Below are 19,245 nucleotides of genomic sequence, written 5' to 3'. Positions count from 1 at the left end.
GGGATTGGACTGAGTGATGCTTCAGGAAAATGATCTGTGCATCCACATTTTGTATAGATTGGAGGGGAAAGAGTCATTGCATCATCTTCCCAGGTCCCTGTAAACAGGGGGCACCACTTCCAAGCCACAGCAGAGGAGCGTGGGCAGTGTGGCCTAGAGGAAGGAGTCTCAGGCGCTGTCACTTACCTGCTGTGTGACCTTGGGCAAGTGATTTAACTTTTCTATGTCTCAGTTCCTTCATCTGCAAAATAGGGATTCAGTACCTGCTCTCCTTCCTACTTAAACTGTAAACCCCATGTGGGACTTGATTATCTTGTATCTATCCCACCACTTAGTTCAGTGCTTGGCATATAGTAAATGCTAAACACTGTAATTGGTATAACCAGACATAAAGTGTTCAGTGAAGTACCAGTTCTAGACAGAGAACCAGACTGCCTAGTATAAAACTGTACGGATGGACACCCTAGGAGGAAACTAGTGAGAATGGAAGAAGGAAAGAAGTAATGTCTGCTTGGGTCATCTTCTCCAGTAAAATTTGTTGATTAGTTTCTTTGATTTGGTTTCTTCTCCTGGCTCCCACTTTTGCCTGCTCTGTTACCTTGGGCAAGTCATTTAACTTCTCTGTGCCTCAGTGTCCTCATCTGTAAAATGGTAATTAAAAACTTATTCTCTCTCTCCCTTAGACTGTGAGCCCCATGTGGGACAGGGATTGTATTTTATTCATTCATTCAATTGTATTTATGCAGAGCACTGTACTAAGCCTTTGGGAGAGTACAATACAGCAATAAACAGTCATATTACCTGCTCAGAGAAGGCTTACTGTCTAGAGTCGGGGAGATCTGATTGTATCTACCCCTGCGTTTAGCACAGTACTTACCACATAGTAAGCACTTAACAAATGCTGCAACTATTTTGTACTGTTATTATTATTATTATTATCTTAATTTAAATGGGATATTTCTAAAGTCCTTGGATTGAAAGGGCCATTCTGAATGCATGACAACACTCTTTCTAAAAAATAAATAAATAATTCCAATGCAAAGTCAAGGGGCAAGTTTTTTAAAGAAATTCTTTTTTGACTTACATTTTAAGGCTATATTTTGGAGGAAAAAGCAACTATATTTGAAAATTCTATTTCTACACAAAGATAATAGACTCAAAAACAAAAGCTGGGAATATTTAATGCTAACTCAGCTTTCAAAACTAAAAGCAAACTGGGACTGTAAAGTGGATACCTTCTGTTTGGATAAACAATAATGTTGAAACCATCTAAGAAAAAATTTTAATTGGCTAAGAGCCTTGACATCCATATAAGTTAAAGCAGCTGTAAAAATTATATTAAAATGCTGGCAATTAAGTTTAAACAAATAGCCCTGCAGCAACAGGCCATTCATCTCTGGGAACAAGAAACTTCAATCCAGATGAGCTAAGACGTGCAAAACCCTTCTTCATTTTCTATGAATGGTGATTCTGCCAACGTCGTGAAATAAGTTCCAGTAGAGGCAATGAGATCATTCCCTCAGTTCCTTTTTCTCCTTTCTTGTATTGAAAGTAGCCATCTGTCCCTGCAAGAACAATGGCTACAGCAGCTGGGCATGCTGGGCCAGTGACAGAAGCCTCTGTGCTTTCTACCAGAATGCAGTAGGGCTGCAGGGTGCTGAGCGTTTTAAGGATGATCTGGGTCAGCTGACACCCGATCCTAGATGGAAAAAATAAAACTAGGATTTGGCAGGGTTACTCTTTTGTCTGCCCTGTTGCCTGAGTGGCCATGGGAATGAATTTGCCTTTTAGACATACCTGCTGCTCCCTTCTCCTCTTTCAATTGCTGAAACCACAAGCAAAGAATACAGCAAACATTTACACAATATTCTTTTAGAAGGGCAAAGGGAGATTAATAATCCACACGTATAAAAGTGTTCACAGTACAGAGAACTGAAGTCTAGAATTGCAGCTTTCATCCTCTCAGATTTGTACCACTTCCTGCTTTATCTGTATTCTTCCTTCTGCTCCCAAAATTTGTAAATCATTTTTGTCTGCGTTCCATTCGATTGTAAGCTCCTGGAGGACAATAACTGTATGTCACTCTTCTTTCACAATAATAATAGTAGTAGTAATGATGTCACTCTTCTTTTATGGTAGAAAGAGTAGTAATAATAGTATTTATTGAGCACCCACTGTACTAAGCACTTGGGAAAAATACAACAGAAATAAGGAGAACATTGCCAGGCCACAAAGCACTTACACAAATTACTTTGGGTTCAAGAGGTGCTCATGGTGATGATAGTGATGAATAAAAAGAAATGGTTTCTTATGCAGTGATTTGGGGTTTGTAATTTAGCATTTCAGATGTCTTTATTTGCCATCTGTGATATAACCAAATTTAATTATTACACCCAGAAGCAAAAACTCCCAACTGCCCCAGTCAGACTAAAGTGACAATGAGTCTGGGTAGTAAGTAGTTATAATCACATACTGACTGTTCTAGATAGATACAGCCTATGTGAGTGGAAGGCAGATGGATTAAACAAACCTTTCCACACTTGATACTCAGTGGAGTTAATAACAATACCTTGTATTTATTTGCCCAGCACTTTGTAATTGTTCCATAGCCCTTTCATTTGAATTCTTAGTTTACACTCGTAACATCTCCATTTTACAGATGAGGAAACTGAAGCACAGAGAAGCTAAGTGATGTGCTCAGGGTCACACAGTAAGCCAGCCTTGTGCTTTTTTGACTAGGCCACAATGTCTGCCCTGGTTGAGATGCAACCGCTCATTGAAATCTTTCCCAAGTTGCAAAACACCCTCCATGGCAAATACAAAGTGCTTTGATCCTCAGGAAAGTCATATTATTTAAAGGTTTTACTGTTATTTTTCATTCAAAGTAACAGTAAGCAGCAGCATTTGAAAGCACTCATAGAATTTCAGGAGAAGGCTAATTTTTTTGAACCTAATGGTAATTCTCCACTACTACAGTGGACAGGACACCAGTGGTCCAAACTTCATCTTCTTGTAGTGGCAGAAACTGCCCTGATCCATAGAGCTTCCATCTCTTGAACCAGCTGAATAAGCCCCTTCTTACCCTGTCAAGAATTGGCTTCATTGACAATTGGCCTAGCTATGATTAAACACTCAGCAGCTCATCTGCCAATGCCAATTTTGCTTTTTGAAACTTGTTTTTCAGTCAGTCATATTTATTGAGCATTTATTGTGTGCAGACAATTGTGTCAAGTGCTTGGTTTTGTATCTGTCCCAGCACTTAGGGTGATGCTTTTGCCATGAAGGAGTTTTGACAGTGCCCAGAATTCCTTCCAGAGTGGTGATTAACCATTTTAGAAGTATCATGTTTTTGTCATTGCACATCCTTGGATAGGAGGAAAAAACATGACACCATTGTCTTCCCTATCCTTAACTTTTGTAGTAAAATGTTTAACACAGAGTACTATTGGTAATGCATCTAAAACTGAGAGGATTAAGGCACATATATGTCTCACTTGGTTGTCTTTATGCCTGTGTGTCAAGTGCAACAGCATTATTTCTTTCAATCAATCAGTCAATCATTTATCATTAATCATGAGAAGCATCATGGCTTAGTGGAAAGAGCATGGACTTGGGAGTCAGAGGTCATGGGTTCTAGTCCTGACTCTGCCACTTGTCAGCTATATGACTTTGGGCAAGTCACTTAACTTCTCTGTGCCTCAGTTACCTCATCTGTAAAATGGGGATTAAGGCTGTGAGCCCCACGTGGGACAACCTGATTACTTTGTATCTATCCCAGTGTTTCAAACAGTGCTTGGCACATAGTAAGCGCTTAACAAATACCATTATTATTATTATTTTTGAGCACATAATAATAATAATTGAGGACTTAATTAATATTGAGCACAATGATAATAATAATGGTATTTATAAATGCTAGGGAAGATATACCAATTCAATCGTATTTATTGAGCACTTACTGTGTGCCAAGCATTGTATTAAGCACTTGGGAGAGTAAAATATAACAGTTATGAGCAAGACGCCTGATCCCTACCCACCAACAAAAATTAATTGCAGATACTGGGAACAGGAAGAACAATTATCTAACAGCAAATAAGGCAAATGTTACAAGATGAAATAACTGATACCCTGGTTTAGTTTTCAGCAATGTAATGATATATTGCATAAAAAGTAACTAAATTGAGTACTTTAAGGGACATGTTTCTAACACTGGATTTTTGGAATTTGTAAGAGGTTTACCCTGTGTGATGTTTAAGTGGCTTAATCAACAGGCTAATAGTTGAAATTCTTAAAAATTAAATGGTAGGTTGAGAAGCAGCGTGGCTCAGTGGAAAGAGCACGGGCTTTGGAGTCAGAGGTCATGGGTTCAAACCCCAGCTCTGCCACTTGCCAGCTGTGTGACTTTGGGCAAGTCACTTAACTTCTCGGTGCCTCAGTTCCCTCATCTGTAAAATGGGGATTAAGACTGTGAGCCCCACGTGGGACAACCTGATTCCCCTGTGTCTACCCCAGCGCTTAGAACAGTGCTCGGCACATAGTAAGCGCTTAACAAATACCAACATTATTATTATACACATTGATCAGGTTGGTCACAGTCCCTGTCCTACAGTGGGGATCACAGTCTAAGTACAGATGAGGAAACTGAGGCACAGAGAAGTCATTCATTCAATAGTATTTATTGAATGTACAATGCTTGGAATGTACAAATAGGCAATAGATACAGTCCCTGCCCTTTGACGGGCTTACAGTCTAATCGGGGGAGACAGAAGGACAAGAACAATGGCAATAAATAGAGTCAAGGGGAAGAACATCTCATTAAAACAATAGCAAATAAATAGAATCAGGGTGATGTACATCTCATTAAACAAAATAAATAGGGTGATGAAGATATATACACTTGAGCAGATGAGTATAGTGCTGAGGGGATGGGATGGGAGGGGGGAGGAGCAGAGGGAAAGGGGGGAGAAGAGGGTTTAGCTGCGGAGAAGTGAAGGGAGGGTAGAGGGAGCAGAGGGAGAAGGGGAGCTCAGTCTGGGAAGGCCTCTTGGAGGAGTTGAGCTTTAAAAGTTTAAATTAAGTGACTCGTCCAAGGTCACACAGCAGAGCTAGGATTAGAATTTAGGCACTCGGCTCCTGGCTCATGCTCTTTACACTAGGCTTAGTTTAGCTGGCTGTCATGTTTGTGTGGGTGGTTTCGGAGAAGGCAGTCAACTTTAAAATTGACACCTCTTTGAAAACTGTAAGCAGTTGAAAACATTTGAAAATTTGTAAGTTAATCACCCAGGAGATGCCATTACCAGCCTCGTGATCCTTGTTATTCAGAGTTGAAGCTCAGTGTGTCATTAGCCAGGGAGCTGCCTGACGATGTGAAAGCACTAGTCACAGATAAAGTGAGGATGGCTAGTCAGAATAAAAGTTTCTCTGTGAAACAGCAGGGATAAGAGCCAGACCAGGCCAGGGGAAGAGAGAGACCACGTCCAAAATGTTTTAGAATGTCAAAAGGGGAAAGATCACCAGTAATGTTATCCAGATCTCACCCAGTATGGGTCAAGATGGTAAAAAGGAAGGTGCGGAATCAGTTCTTTCACTTAATCCAGCGGACTCCAGCCAATTTTAGTGGTTGCAAGTGGGCCCATGGGGTCACTTGTGGTGGTTGGTGTAATTGGTAATTTATTTTAATGTCTGCCTGCCCCTATAGACTTTAAGTCCTTTTTTATGGTATTTGTTCAGTGCTTATTATGTGTCAAGCACTGTTTTAAGGGCTGGAGTAGATATAATCTAATTAGGTTGGACACAGTCCATGTCCCACATGGGGATCACAGTCTAAGTAGGAGGGAGAACCGCTATTGAATCCTCATTTTGCAGTTGAGGAAACTGAGGTACAAAGAAGGAAAACAGTGTTGCCTAATGGATAGAGCACAGGCCTGTGAGTCAGAAGGACCTGGGTTCTAATCCCAGCTTCATCACTTGTCTGCTGTGTGACCTTGGGCAAGTCACTTAAGCAGCATGGCTCAGTGGAAAAAGCATGGGCTTGGAAGTCAGTGGTCATGGGTTCGAATCCCGGCTCTGCCACTTGTCTGCTGTGTGACTGTGGGCAAGTCACTTAACCTCTCTGTGCCTCATTTACCTCATCTGTAAAATGGGGACAAAGACTGTGAGCCTCACGTGGCACAACCTGATTACCCTGTGTGTACCCCAGTGCTTAGAAAAGTGCTCTGCACATAGCGCTTAACAAATACCAACGTTATTATTATTATTATTATTCTCTGTGCCTCAAGTACCTCAACTGTAAAATGGGGATTGAGACTGTGAACGCCATGTGGGACATAGATTGGGTCCAAATTGATTAGTTTGTATCTACCCCAGCGCTTAGAACAGTGCCTGCCATATAGTAAGTACTTAACAAATACCGTAGAAAAAAATAAATGTTTTAAAAAAGTGAAGTGACTTGCTCAGGGTCGCCTAGCAGGCATGTGGTGGAGCCAGGATTAGAACTCGGGTCTTCTCTGTCTCCCAGACCTACTTTATCCACTAGGCCATGTTGTGTCCTTGTGTGCAGGGATTGCCTCCACCAACTATATTGTACTTTCCCATGAGCTTAGTAGAGTGCTCTGTAAACAGTAAGTGCTCAGTAAATACAGTTGATTGATTGATTGATTGATTGATTGATTGGTTGACTGGGCCATTGGTTTTGTGGTCTTTTGTCCTTTCCTTAGGTGGGACAAGATAAGAAAAGGAAAAGTGACTGAACCCTGATGCCCTATCCAAATCAACCTTCCAACAAAGGTTGATTATAAACTTAGCCAGCTCTTCAGCAACCATGAATGCACGAGAATAGCAGAGCCCCTGACCTGGGCTTAGCCCTTAAATCAGGAATTTCACTTTACTGGATTCTAAGCTGCTGTTTCATCCATTCAGTGTAAATCTGGCCAACCTGACCACCCCTGATGCAACCCCACATCCCGGCATTAAGAGTCCCACCTCATCCCTGACTTTTCTCCCGATACCCATGGTTCAGATCAACTGCAGGGATACAATCTATAGTTTGAAGATAATGCTAGTAACAATGAGGTTGTGTTCATGTGTTCCAGTGTGGCTGGAGCATTGGCCTGCAGATTGGAATGTGAAATGCCGACTGGGTTGTTTCCTTATGTGGGATGTCCCTGCATGAGAAGGCCTTAATTTTGACTTGTTTAGAGTGATAATAATTGCACAATCCACATTCTCTCCCACCCCCTCGCCCCCCACCCCTGACCTTGTGGCCCAGTGATAAATGAGCTGAGCTGGCTTTGGCTTTTAATGGAGATTTTCTCCAGGCACCCCTATGTGACAGCTCTGAAGGATTACAGAACAAGAAGAGCAGCCAATCTCTTTCTTCTTAGTAAGTTATCGTAACATATTAAAGGGAATTCCATACGCTGAGAATATGTATGATGCATTTCTGGATTCTGATCTTTTTGCTCCAGGAATGTCCCTTTGAGTTTTCTTTCAAAAATGGAATCAATCAGTCCTTGGTATTTATTATTTACCGTGGGCAAAGCACTGGAATAGGTGCTTGGTAGAGTATAATGCAATGGAAGCCATGCATTCAATACCAAAATTATCGGGATTGCCTTGGACCAAAGTCCTGAGAGAGTAGGAAAGGTAACACTTTTTTCACCAGAAATCTGTCCTTGGTTTATTTTATTCTTAATGAAGATTGTCAAAGATTCCCCTCTGCAATCAGTCAATCAGTGGTATTTATTGAGCACTTCCCATGCACTCACCCTTACTTTGGACCTACCCCTCTGAAGACTCTCTTGGAAATTGTATCTAGCAGCCAGGACCCAAATACAAGAGCAGGCAAAGCCAACGAGGTGATGAGGCTTGGCCTCTCATTCTTTTATCTCTATTCACATCATCTTCTGAATGCAGATTGTAAAACACTAACTGGAGACTTTGTGATGGCCTCCCATCCATACTGTTAATGGGGATATTTCACCTGCATACGGACTTCAGCTGAAAAAGCATCTTAGGCTTTCAAGTGAATTTGATTCTTTTGTCAGTGTAGATGGAATGTACTTGCTCACTCAAATCTGGATCTTTTTGAAAAAACTCCTGTTAATTGAAGAGGGAAAATGGTGTGGTTAGTGTAGGTTGCCCCTTGAATGGGTTTGGATCCACTTGTCAGTAGAGATGCAGGCCTGGAGAAAGCATTGCATGGTTTGGTGAGGCAGCTTTGTAGAGCCCGTCTTAAAGAGAGCCTCAGGTTTGTCTGATATTTTATATTCGTCAGAAAAAAATCAGTCGCTAGAATTTACTGAGCATCTACTCTATGTGGAGTGCTGTACTAATTGATTGGGAGAGTATAATTAGTAGACATGATTCCTGTCCTCAAGGAGCTTAATAATTTGTTAGAAGGAGACCTAGCAAACCCTGTCCCTAGCTAAGCACTGGAATAGGCAAAAATATACAGCGGCTCAAGATCCAGCTTGCAAGTAAAGACGTAGAAAACCTGGAATGATTTGTAAATGATGCAAAACTTAAGAACATGACAGCAATCATATTTATTAAACACCTACTGTTTGCAGAGCACTGTACTAAGCTCTTGGGAGAGCACAATATAACAGACACGGTCCCCGCCCACAATGAGCTTATGGTCTAGACACTGGAAAATGGGGATACACCTTTCAAACCTGCTACAGATAAGCCTCTCTCAGGACCCCAAAGCCCTCGTAACTGAAAAAGAAAATGTGGTTTTGTACCTGCCTAGGTGATACAGTCTCCTAAAGGCCACAATAGAAATACAAGTTCTCACTGTTAGTTTTGGGAGCAGGGAATATTCTAGGAATAAACATGAATAAAAGCCATAGAAGGAATCACCATTTATATTTTAAAAGTTTATGACATAGATTACAAAATGTGCCAAGCCAAAGTAGGGCACTATATGAAATTACACAGCCTGCTTTATCTTACAAATGGATAGCCATCTGTCCCCACCAAGCTTTCAAATCAGAATTTCAGTGGATTTTAACAGTGAGCAGATAGATGCATGAAGGCTTTGCCCATGAAAGGGAAATTAATCATCAAGAAGACCCTAAAATAGCTTATCTTTGAGAGAAAGGAGTTACTTCAAATGATTTGGACATTAAATTGGACCCTGTTTAAGCAGATTAATCATTGGTATCATTATTATTATAGTATTTAAGCACTTGACACATAGTAAATGCTTACTAAATACCATTATTATTGTTATTAATAAAGGATGATGTGACATTTTCTCTTCCCCTTCTTCCTCCATCTTTCAAATGTCCATGGGTTTAAATATACCATAATAATAATTATATCTGTGGTAGTTAGTGTCAAACAGTATTCTAAGCGCTAGGATGGGTACAAGTTAATCAGGTTGGATACAGTCCCTGTGCCCCATGGGGCTCGCAGTCTAAGTAGGAGGGAGAACAGGCACTTTACAGGTGAGGAAATGGAGACACAGGTAAGCTGTGTGACTTGCCTAAGGTCACAGAGCAGGCACCTGGCAGAGTCGGGATTAGAACCTGGTCCCTTGACTTCCAGGCCCATGCCTTTTCCTCTAGGCCATGCCTTTCCTCAATTAGTATCAGAAAGAGCAGTAAAATGCTGTGTAAAAAAACTGAATTCTAGTGACTGAATTTTGTCCTAGGGTTTTAGGTGGGGATGTTTGTAAGTGGGAAAAATGGTTTTTCGATTTTCACTGTACTCTTCAGAGAAATAGGACTACTTACCATCCAGGTTCCCCTTCCGCTCCCCAAAATGCTCTAGGTTAATGCATAGAAGGGAATGATAGTTAAGCTTTCAAAAGCTGAAGGATAGATATATTAAAGAAGAGGCTTGATCCCTACAAGCTTAAACACCCATCAGGGTTTGGAGAGTTTAATCGGGTGCTCAGATGGGAAAGGCTCAGTCTCTAAACCCAAGTGTAATTGGACACAGCATCACGCTTTGACAATCAGTCAGCCATGTGACTTAAGTGTGTCCCCAAGTGAAAGCAATCTTTTCTTTGAAATGAGTCGTGGCACGAGGGATTATGCTGCCCACCCCTACCCCAAGCCCTCTGTATTCCTTCAGTGGGAAGAGGCAGGCTTGTTTCTGAATGTAGACTATTGTTTTAGGCACACGCCTGCCTTAAATAGCAGAAAACAGGCCTTTATTCAGAGGCAGAAGCTCCTTCCATCACACCAAGACAGCCCCTTCAAGTCACATGCTAGAGGTCTTGGCCGAGTGGGCGGCAGCTGCTGTGAATCTGCTGTCTAATGTAAGGAGCGGTTGGACAAACTTGACAGCAGTGAGCTCCCACAGCTCGGAGGACGATATTGGAAAGATCTGAAATTCTGACACAATGTTCTCGCAGGAGCTGTGGCTAGAAAATGAGAAAAAGTGTGCCGTTGTTCGCAAACCTAAGCCGACCAGGAAACGGCAAGAGTTGCTGGCGGTTGCACTGGGAGTTAAGGTGGGAGTAAAAGGAGCAATATTCTGGCAACCTCTAAAACTCTTTGCCTATTCGCAGATCACCTCCCTGGTCAGAAGAGCAGCTCTAACGCAAAACGACAACCACTTCAATTATGAAAAAACACATAACTTTAAGGTAAGCATATTTTGAATGTCTTCTCTCATTTGCTTTCAAATGTCGGGTTGTTGTTTTTTTTTTTTACCTCTGCCACATGAGGCTCTATCCTTTGGTGCATTGCTCTGTACTGAATCAGAGAGAATTTCAGAATGCAGTTCCCTTCCTATAAAGATGAATTGAAGCCTTAAAAAAAAACCTTCAAGAAATCATTTACTCTTACAGGCACTCGACTCTTTTACATTCTCTAGAGAAAAGGGACAGTCAACAATTTGCATGCCTAAACAGGATTCTTATTTTACTTGGTAGAACAACAGTCCGAGAAGTGCTGTTCCTGCAAATTCATTCAGTTATATTTACTGAATGCTTACTATGTGCAAAGTACTGTACTAAGTGCTTGGGAGAGTACAGTATAACAATAATAATAACAATGCAACAATAAATAGACACATTCCCTGTCCACAATGAGTTTACAGTCTACTTTTGTGTTTTTTAAGAGTCTTTGTTAAGCTCTTACTATGTGCCAGGAACTATACTAAGCACTTGTATAGATACAAGTTAATTAGGTTGGAGACAGTACATGTCCCACATAGTGCTCAAAGTCTTAATTGCCATTTTACAGATGAGGTAACTGAGGCACCGAGAAGTGAAGTGACTTGTCCAAGGTCACACAGCAGACAGGTAATGAAGCTGGGATTAGTACGCAGGTCCTCTGACTCACAGGCCCAGGCTCTTTCCTTTAGGCCATGCTGCTTCTCTTTTCCGTCCTTCCCCTGAGTTCTCATGATTCCCTCTTTTGGCTTAACTTGTGGGATGTTATCAGTTACTTCAAAGGGCCTCTGACTTCCAGGCTCAAGCTCTATCTACTAGGCTGTGCTGCCTGGATAGTTTGGTTAAGATTTCACATTTTACTTCTAGTATATTTAGGGGTAGAAAACTGTGCAAAACAATTTTCAGTAAAATAGTGTAGTGGCATCTTCTCTGAACTTCTTGATTGAGCAATCTCTGCTTACTTGATGAACCAAATAAAGGGTTAAGGAATCATAGGGAGACTGAAACAGAATGTCCTATTGCCTTCACAGATATATGCAAAAACACTTAAAGATACAGGACAGAGAAGATTGTTTTTTCTTAATTTCTGGACCAGAATCTGGGAATCCAAACTGTCCCCTGGAAGTGATTTGCCCTCAGAAAGTAGGTTCAGTAAAGCCCTCAGTAGAAGGTCAGGAGATTGTAGAGGCGGTTTTCTGGCTCAAAATTTCCGAAGAGCTTTGGCTGAAATCAAACTATTATATGCTGCGGGGAGGAGCAGAGAGGGAGGTGGAAATGGGAGGGAAGGGGAAATTATATTGTTCTACTTTTTAATCTCCTAATGCTCATTGGGGGCAGGTCATTTGAGTTTGTTAAAGTGATAAAATCCCTTTCCAGAAACTGCAAGAGAAAACATCAAATTCAATGTTTCTGTAATCCAGGAGCAACTTTTAATGTTAATCAAGTGTACTCTCTGTTCCTGTTTTTGGTGACTTTACCATGCTTCTCATTTCAGGCTGCCGTCAATATCCTAGCATTTATGATATGGTTTAAGCTGATCACAAACACAGCATTAGAGAAATAGATGATACTGGGTTTACTATTGTGGGGATCTTGGATTTTATCGTTGCAAAATAGTGACTGTTAGGTAAGGGCCAACGTTAGGAAGAAAGTTCCTCTGTTTCTTATATGAACTCCTTTTGACTTTCCATTTTTAGGCTCAATAAATTTATCTCAGAATAAATAATTTTTAATCAATCAATAAATAAATCTCAGAACTAGGTGGGCTTTGACTCATTTAGGGGTTTTCTTTCCTCTTCGAAACCCTTGTTCCCTTGGCTTTGAGTTGATATTGGAATATGCCTGCCAAGTATACTTATAGAGAGTGACTGCTGAATGTCACAATTGATTTTTTGTTTTCAAAATTGTATTTCAGAGGGTGTACAGTTTAGAAACAAATCTGTCAACTACTTTAAGAAAATGGATTTTAAAATACAGTTTTTGAATATGAGTGAGATGGCAGAACATTGTTTGGATAAGAATTCATTCATATTCATTTATATATACCATCACAATACATTATAATATAAATTGTATGTATTATAGCTATATAACAGTTGTTCATGGTTATTTGCTAATTTCCTGGAATAAAATTTCTCTTTGAAAAATGATGCTAATCTAGGTTTACTGAACTCTGTAGAATTCAATCTCTATACATTATTGACATGCATGTAATATGGTTAGTGAGAGAATTAGGAAGGAAAATAAGGCAGCTTATTATACGCGATAGATTAATATACATAATAATGAAGGGAAGAGAGGATTATTTCCTTAAGTTTTTTAATTACATGTAATTAAATTAAAAATTGACACCCACTAAGAATATAAATGGCATTTGGGGAATTTCTAATGCTGTTGTTGATATAAATGTTTGATATGGGTTATAACATGAAACTTACTATCTTCTCTGAGTTCCCAAAATCCCAAGTGAAAGCTGTTGTCTTCTCCATACTCAAATAACTCCTTACTGAAATAGGTTTAACTTGGGATCATTGCACATCTTGGATAAACATTCCAAAAGTAACATTATGCTCTAAATAAAGCAGAAATGTTCAGTAATAATCCTCTGCCATAGCTAAATGAATAGAACATACATTCAAGGATTCCTTTGGTTTGTTCTGAGTTTCTATTTCACACCTTAAACTGGGTTTGTTGGGTTTTGTTTAAATTCTATCAGGCTTTTCAGGGAGATTTTCAGTGAGAGGAAACTCTACTCCAGGACCATTGTGTCCATTATGTTCAGCTTCCGTTTATGAGTCACATTTCAGCTAAAAACAACAAAAAATTTACTGCCCTCAGCCTGATTTCTTTTAGGCACACACTAATTTCTTTCAGGATCTGGTCTAGCAGCCAGTGTTGATTTCACAACTTCTCAAAATGTGCTTTATGTCCTTTGCCCATGTCTTTTGGAAGAACACTGCAGCAGACAGTGCAGCAAAAGTGGGTGTCTCCTTGAGCAAATATCAAGATGAGTCAAGTGGCAAACAGAGACAGATCAGTACCAGACAAAACCCATGAATCCATCAAGGATTTACTCTACAGTGCAAACAATGCAACAGGGTCTGTTGATCATGCAATGGTATATTTCAGCCACCTTCCACACATGGATGGGCTCTTACCATGAGGAACATCATCTTCAAAAATGAGGATAACTGTAATGGTTATAAAACATCTTTTTCATCAAGCAAGTCTTGATTAGAACTATTCTAAACCCAAGTCTTTTAAACAGGAGGAAAGGGGTGGTTCTTCTTGATTTATGGTTAAAATGTAAAATTCAGGGTTGCGTAAATCATTCATCAAAAGTCAGAATCTTGGCCTAGTCAGTCTTGAACTAACGACTCTTGTTATATAAGAAATAAGTTAGCTGCTAGCTCTCTAGGAGGGCTAGTGACCCCCTCACCTGATGCCACTTACCAGGCTGACCTGTCTGCTGCTGCTGTTTCATATGGGTCTGTTGCTAAACTGCATTGCTCTTAAAATGCTCTGCCTTCTCTGCTTAAGAAGGCCACATTTCAGGTCATGCATTATTACCTCCTTGGATATAACCAAACCCAAAAGCTCTTACTGTAAATATTCTTATACTATATTTCCGCTAGCCCTCATCTACTTTAATGTCTGCCTCCCCCCTTTAGAGCGTAAGATCCCTATAGGCAAGGATAACATCTACCAACTCTGTTGTGTTGTACTTTCCCAAACACTTAGTACAGTACTCTGCACACCAGTGAGTAGTCAAATACTCCTGTTTGATTGAATGTACTCTCTCTTCACATGTACATCGCCTTGATTCTATTTAGTTGCCATTGTTTTTACGAGATGTTCTTCCCCTTGACGCTGTTTAGTGCCATTGTTCTTGTCTGTCCGTCTCCCCCGATTAGACTGTAAGCCCGTCAAACGGCAGGGACTGTCTCTATCTGTTGCCGACTTGTTCATCCCAAGCGCTTAGTACAGTGCTCTGCACATAGTAAGCGCTCAATAAATACTATTGAATGAATGTTCCACCCAACAGAATTAGACTATGATGAGATGTCACAATATGGATGGGTTGACTCTGTTCCAAGACCTCCTTGCTTGTGGTCTTGTCTTACTCTGTGATGTTGTATATAGCTTGTAGGTGGCGCATATGAAAACCACTAGTGAAACCAGTTGTGCCTTTGACAGGTTAGGTCTCCCAGCTACAAAGAAGATTGCTTACTGAAATCAGCCTTGAGGCTTTTTATTTGGTAGGAAGCTTGATACCCTGATTTTGTCACACTGGGTCAATCTCCAATAGGGCCTTCTTGATTCACAGTACCTGCCAATCACAGTCCCTGTCCCACGTGGGGCTTACAGTCTAAGTCTGAGGGAGAACAGGTAGTAAAACCCCATTTTACAGTTGAAGCGAACTGAAGCAAAAAGAAGTTAAGTGACTTGCCCAAGGTCACCCAGCAGGCTCTGGGATTGGGATTCAGGTCCTCTGATTCCCAGGTCCGTGCCCTTTCCACTAGGCTCTGCTGCTAGCAGTGATGTCAGCCTGGTAATTTGCATCAGGTAAGGGGGTCACTGTCCTTCAGCCGGGATTTCAGGAATTTGATGGTTGCTCTCCAGAGACTTAGCAGCTAATTTATTTCTAGTGACATCACTGTTTTGATTTTTTTTTACCTGACTTCTGCATGTTAACCACTGCTAAGTAGCAAAACTCAAGAGATAACATTCAGCTCTATGTTGCTTTGGGAAATCATTGGTCAGGTTTAGGATTTACCTGCTTCAGACTCTTAATAGAATCTCGGTCTTGATCCGACTTATTGACAGCCCAAAGGAATTTTGAAGAGCAATTCCGAATTATCTGCATAGTCTCATATCATTCCAGAACATAGTCATCTATCACTGTACTCCCTGTCTCACAAGCCTACAATCTTGGTGTTATACTCAATTCATCTCTCTCATTCAATCCACATATTCAATCTGTCACCAAATCCTATTGGTTCAACCTTCACAACATCGCTAAAATCCACCTTTTCCTCTACATCCAAACTGCTACCACGTTAATCCAAACACTTATCCTATCCCGTCTTGATTACTGAATCAGTCTCTTTAGTGACCTATCTGTCCCTTGTTTCGTCCCATTTCAGTCCATCCTTCAGTCTGCTGCCTGGATCATTTTTCTTTAAAACCATTCAGGCTATGTTTCCCCACTCCTCAGCAACCTCCACTGTTTGCCCATCCACCACCACAACAACAGAAATTTCTTAACCTGGGCTCTAAGGCAGTCAATCATCTTGCCCCCTCATACCTCACCATCCTGATTCCTTACTACAATCCAGTCCGCACACTTCACGACTCTAATGCCAACCTACTCACTGTACCTCAGTCTCACCTATTTTGCTGCCGACCCCTAACCCACATCCTCCCTCTGGTCTGTAACACCCTCCCTCTTCATATACAAAAGACGATCACTCTTCCCACCTTCAAAGTCTTATTATAGGCACATCTCCAAGAGGCCTTTCCCGGCAAAGCCCTCATTTCTTCTTCTCCCACTCCCTTCTGTGTCACCTTTGCACTTGGATTTCTACCTTTATTCAAGACCCTCAGCCTCACAGCACTTACATACATATCCATCATTTATTTATTAATATTGTCTGTTTCCCCCTCTAGACCGTAAGCTCATTGTGGGCAGGGAGCGTGTCTACCAAATCGGTTATACTGCACTCTCCCAAACACTTAGTACAATGCTCTGCACACAGTGCACAGTAAAAACAATTGATTGCATAAATCAACCCTTGACTGACAGTTTCTAAATCTTCAATGTTTGCAGCCTGTTGAATTTGAAGAGTCATAAGAAGCAAATTATAATTCACATTTCCAGAGATCTTGACAGCAGAAAATAGGATGAACCAGAACTAGGCTACACAGTTCCATTCAGATGATGATGATGATGATGATGGGTAAAGGGTCAGAAAAGGGATTCTACTGGACATACAATTGGGAAATAGTCTTAGTGTCCTATAAGTATCAGAGCACGTCGGCTGATGTTGTTAAATGCTTCTGTGAGGTGAGAGCAGTCAGCAGGTTGTTTCCACAGTCATCTCTCATGTTTCTTCAAGAGAGAAGTTATGGTGCCGCTTTTGAAATCCTTTGGAATTTCTTTAATGGGGGAAAGGCCCTTGCAGTACTCTAACCGTAAATTCTGTGCCTCTTCCTTGTTTGTAGAATTCTGCAGGGATGTCATTAGATCCAGGCACTTCATTTTTTCATGGCTTTGCCGGGGATAGTGATTTTTCTCATAATTTGGTGGTAAAAGGGATGGATTCACATTCTGGAAAATTTTCTGTGTTTTGGAGGGTTCTGTTCCCGACCAAACAAAATGTGGACAGAGGAATATTCAAGTGGGGTCACATCTCTCTAGGAAGTTGTCCTTGTGTGTGATGACCGTTGGGCCTTCTGTCCTCATATGCAATGCTGTGGTAGTGAATAAGGAGTTTCTGTCCCAGGTAATAATAAAAATTCTCGATTATGTGAAGATGAGAACTCTGGGCCTCTTCAACCTCAACATCCCACCGCTGATCACATGTGTTCCATAATTTGGCCCGCAGGTCATATGGTAGGTTTCTAGGTCTCTTATTGTGCTCATGAAATGGCGATGATGTCTTTTTTTATGGTATCTGTTAAGGCACTATACTAAACTCTGGGGTAGATACAAGCTAATCAGGATGGAAACAATCCACGTCCCAAATTCATTCAATCGTATTTTTTGAGTGCTTACTGTGTGCAGAGCACTGTACTAAGTGCGTGGAAAGTACGATTCAGCAACAAATAGGGACAATCCCTACCCAACAACGGGCTCACAGTCTAGAAGCAGGGAGACAGACAACAAAACAAGTAGATAGGCATCAATAGCATCAATATAAATAAATAGAATTATAGATATATACACATCATTAATAAAATAAATAGAATAATAAATATGTATGTCTGTACACAAGTGTTGTGGGGCAGAGAGGCGGGTAGAGCAGAGGGAGGGATTTGGGGTGATGGGGAGGCGAGGAGGAGCACAGATGAGAAAACTGAGGCACAGAGAAGTGAAGTGACTTGCCCAAGGTCACAGAGCAGAAAGATGGTGGATCCAGGATTAGAACCAGGTTTCCCTGACTCCCAGGCCCATGCTCTATCCACTAGGCCACACTACTTCTCTTTCTTCCTTTGTGGCAGATAATTTTATTTTACCTCAGCCATTCTCAATGAAAGTTTTTGGAAGTTGCCCAAAAGATAGGATATTGGAAGAGTGCCCACTTCCTTTTCACTTTGGTTCCTATGGTGGGGCTCCCTCCTCCAATAGATGGTTGTGATGTTGTCAGAGCTTTATATAATTGTCTTCTTTTTCCTGAACTTGAACACTCAGCCATCTTGATAGATTGGATGCCACTTTTTAGTACATTAGTTGTACTGAGCATTTGGCTGCAGTTATCCTTACATCTCTCAAGTCTTACTGGTGAATGTATAGTGGTTAGGAACTAGTAATTGGCATATTCAATGAGCAAGAAAAGAACACTGCTATTTAGTTTTCTAATCCCATGTGATCCGATGACTTTTCCACACTCAAATGTTCTACCCATCCAGGCTCTAAAATCGCCCATAATTATGAATGTGTTAGATCATGGTACCACTGCATCAGATCCTTAAAACATTATTCTTTTTCTTCACTGGTATCCATATGTGTTCATTCATTCATTCATTCATTCATTCATTCAATCCTATTTATTGAGTGCTTGGAAAGTATAATTCAGCAATAAAGAGAGACAATCCCTGCTCACAATGGGCTTACAGTCTAGAAACAGAGCTATATGTACTGATAGTAAAGGACATTTACTTTAAAGGCAGGCAGAGAGAGGGTCATAAATTAGTCTCATAAACTTTTGGATGGATGGAAGAGGCCTGAAACCAGTGATGAAAAACACCTGCTAGTTTATGAGTTTCTTCTGGGGCAAAGGGAGTCTCTTTACTATGATATTCCCAAATATTGTTCTAACTAAAATGTAACCTTAATGAAATTTAAAGACCTCAATTTCTGTGGCTAGACATAAGCCTTCTCTGTAGACTTAATTTCTGTAAAATACCCTAAGCTCCTTTCAGTAAAACCTGATTTTGAAGTACTTGCTTATGAAATCATTTTATAGTGAGTGTATGCAGTAGAATTAGGGTTTGAAGAAAAGGGACATGCTTGCTTGACACGAGGAGGGCTCAGTTGAGATAGCTTGCTAAAACTAAGGGTGCTATTGCCCAGCTGGAAAGAGCCATGCCAGAAAAAGCCCTGGGGCAGGGAGGTCTGGGGCAGGAACAAGGAGATGAATCATGGTTCACATCTGGACAAATACAAGTTTAAATAGACAGGGAACAGCATAGTTCTACCACATTCTCCACAGCCTCAGCGGCCATACAAGAATGACTATGAGCAACTCAAGGAGTAGTAATAGTCAAGGTATTAACAGTTGTTTTTCTTAAGCGCTGGTCAGAGCACTGAACTAAGTGCTGACAAGAAACATAGCTGAAGAGAATATGAGTCCCAGATTTTTCATGAGGATCTTCTCCAAAACTCAGCACTC

General features: G+C 40.8%; 1 protein-coding gene across 1 annotated transcript in view; it reads left to right on the top strand.

The window, feature by feature from the left end:
• Positions 1 to 19,245, top strand: part of CHN2 (chimerin 2) — a 246,099-nt gene that overhangs the window by 195,527 nt on the left and 31,327 nt on the right. The window contains exon 7 of the mRNA XM_001511768.5: positions 10,523 to 10,600. Within this exon, the coding sequence (XP_001511818.3) occupies positions 10,523 to 10,600 (78 nt within the window). The remainder of the gene's footprint in view (positions 1 to 10,522; positions 10,601 to 19,245) is intronic.

The sequence above is a fragment of the Ornithorhynchus anatinus genome, chromosome 8 (genome assembly GCF_004115215.2).
Source record: "Ornithorhynchus anatinus isolate Pmale09 chromosome 8, mOrnAna1.pri.v4, whole genome shotgun sequence".
In the NCBI taxonomy this organism is placed as follows: Eukaryota; Metazoa; Chordata; class Mammalia; order Monotremata; family Ornithorhynchidae; genus Ornithorhynchus; species Ornithorhynchus anatinus.
Note: the sequence above shows the minus strand (reverse complement) of the source record. Positions and strands in the feature narration are given on the sequence as shown.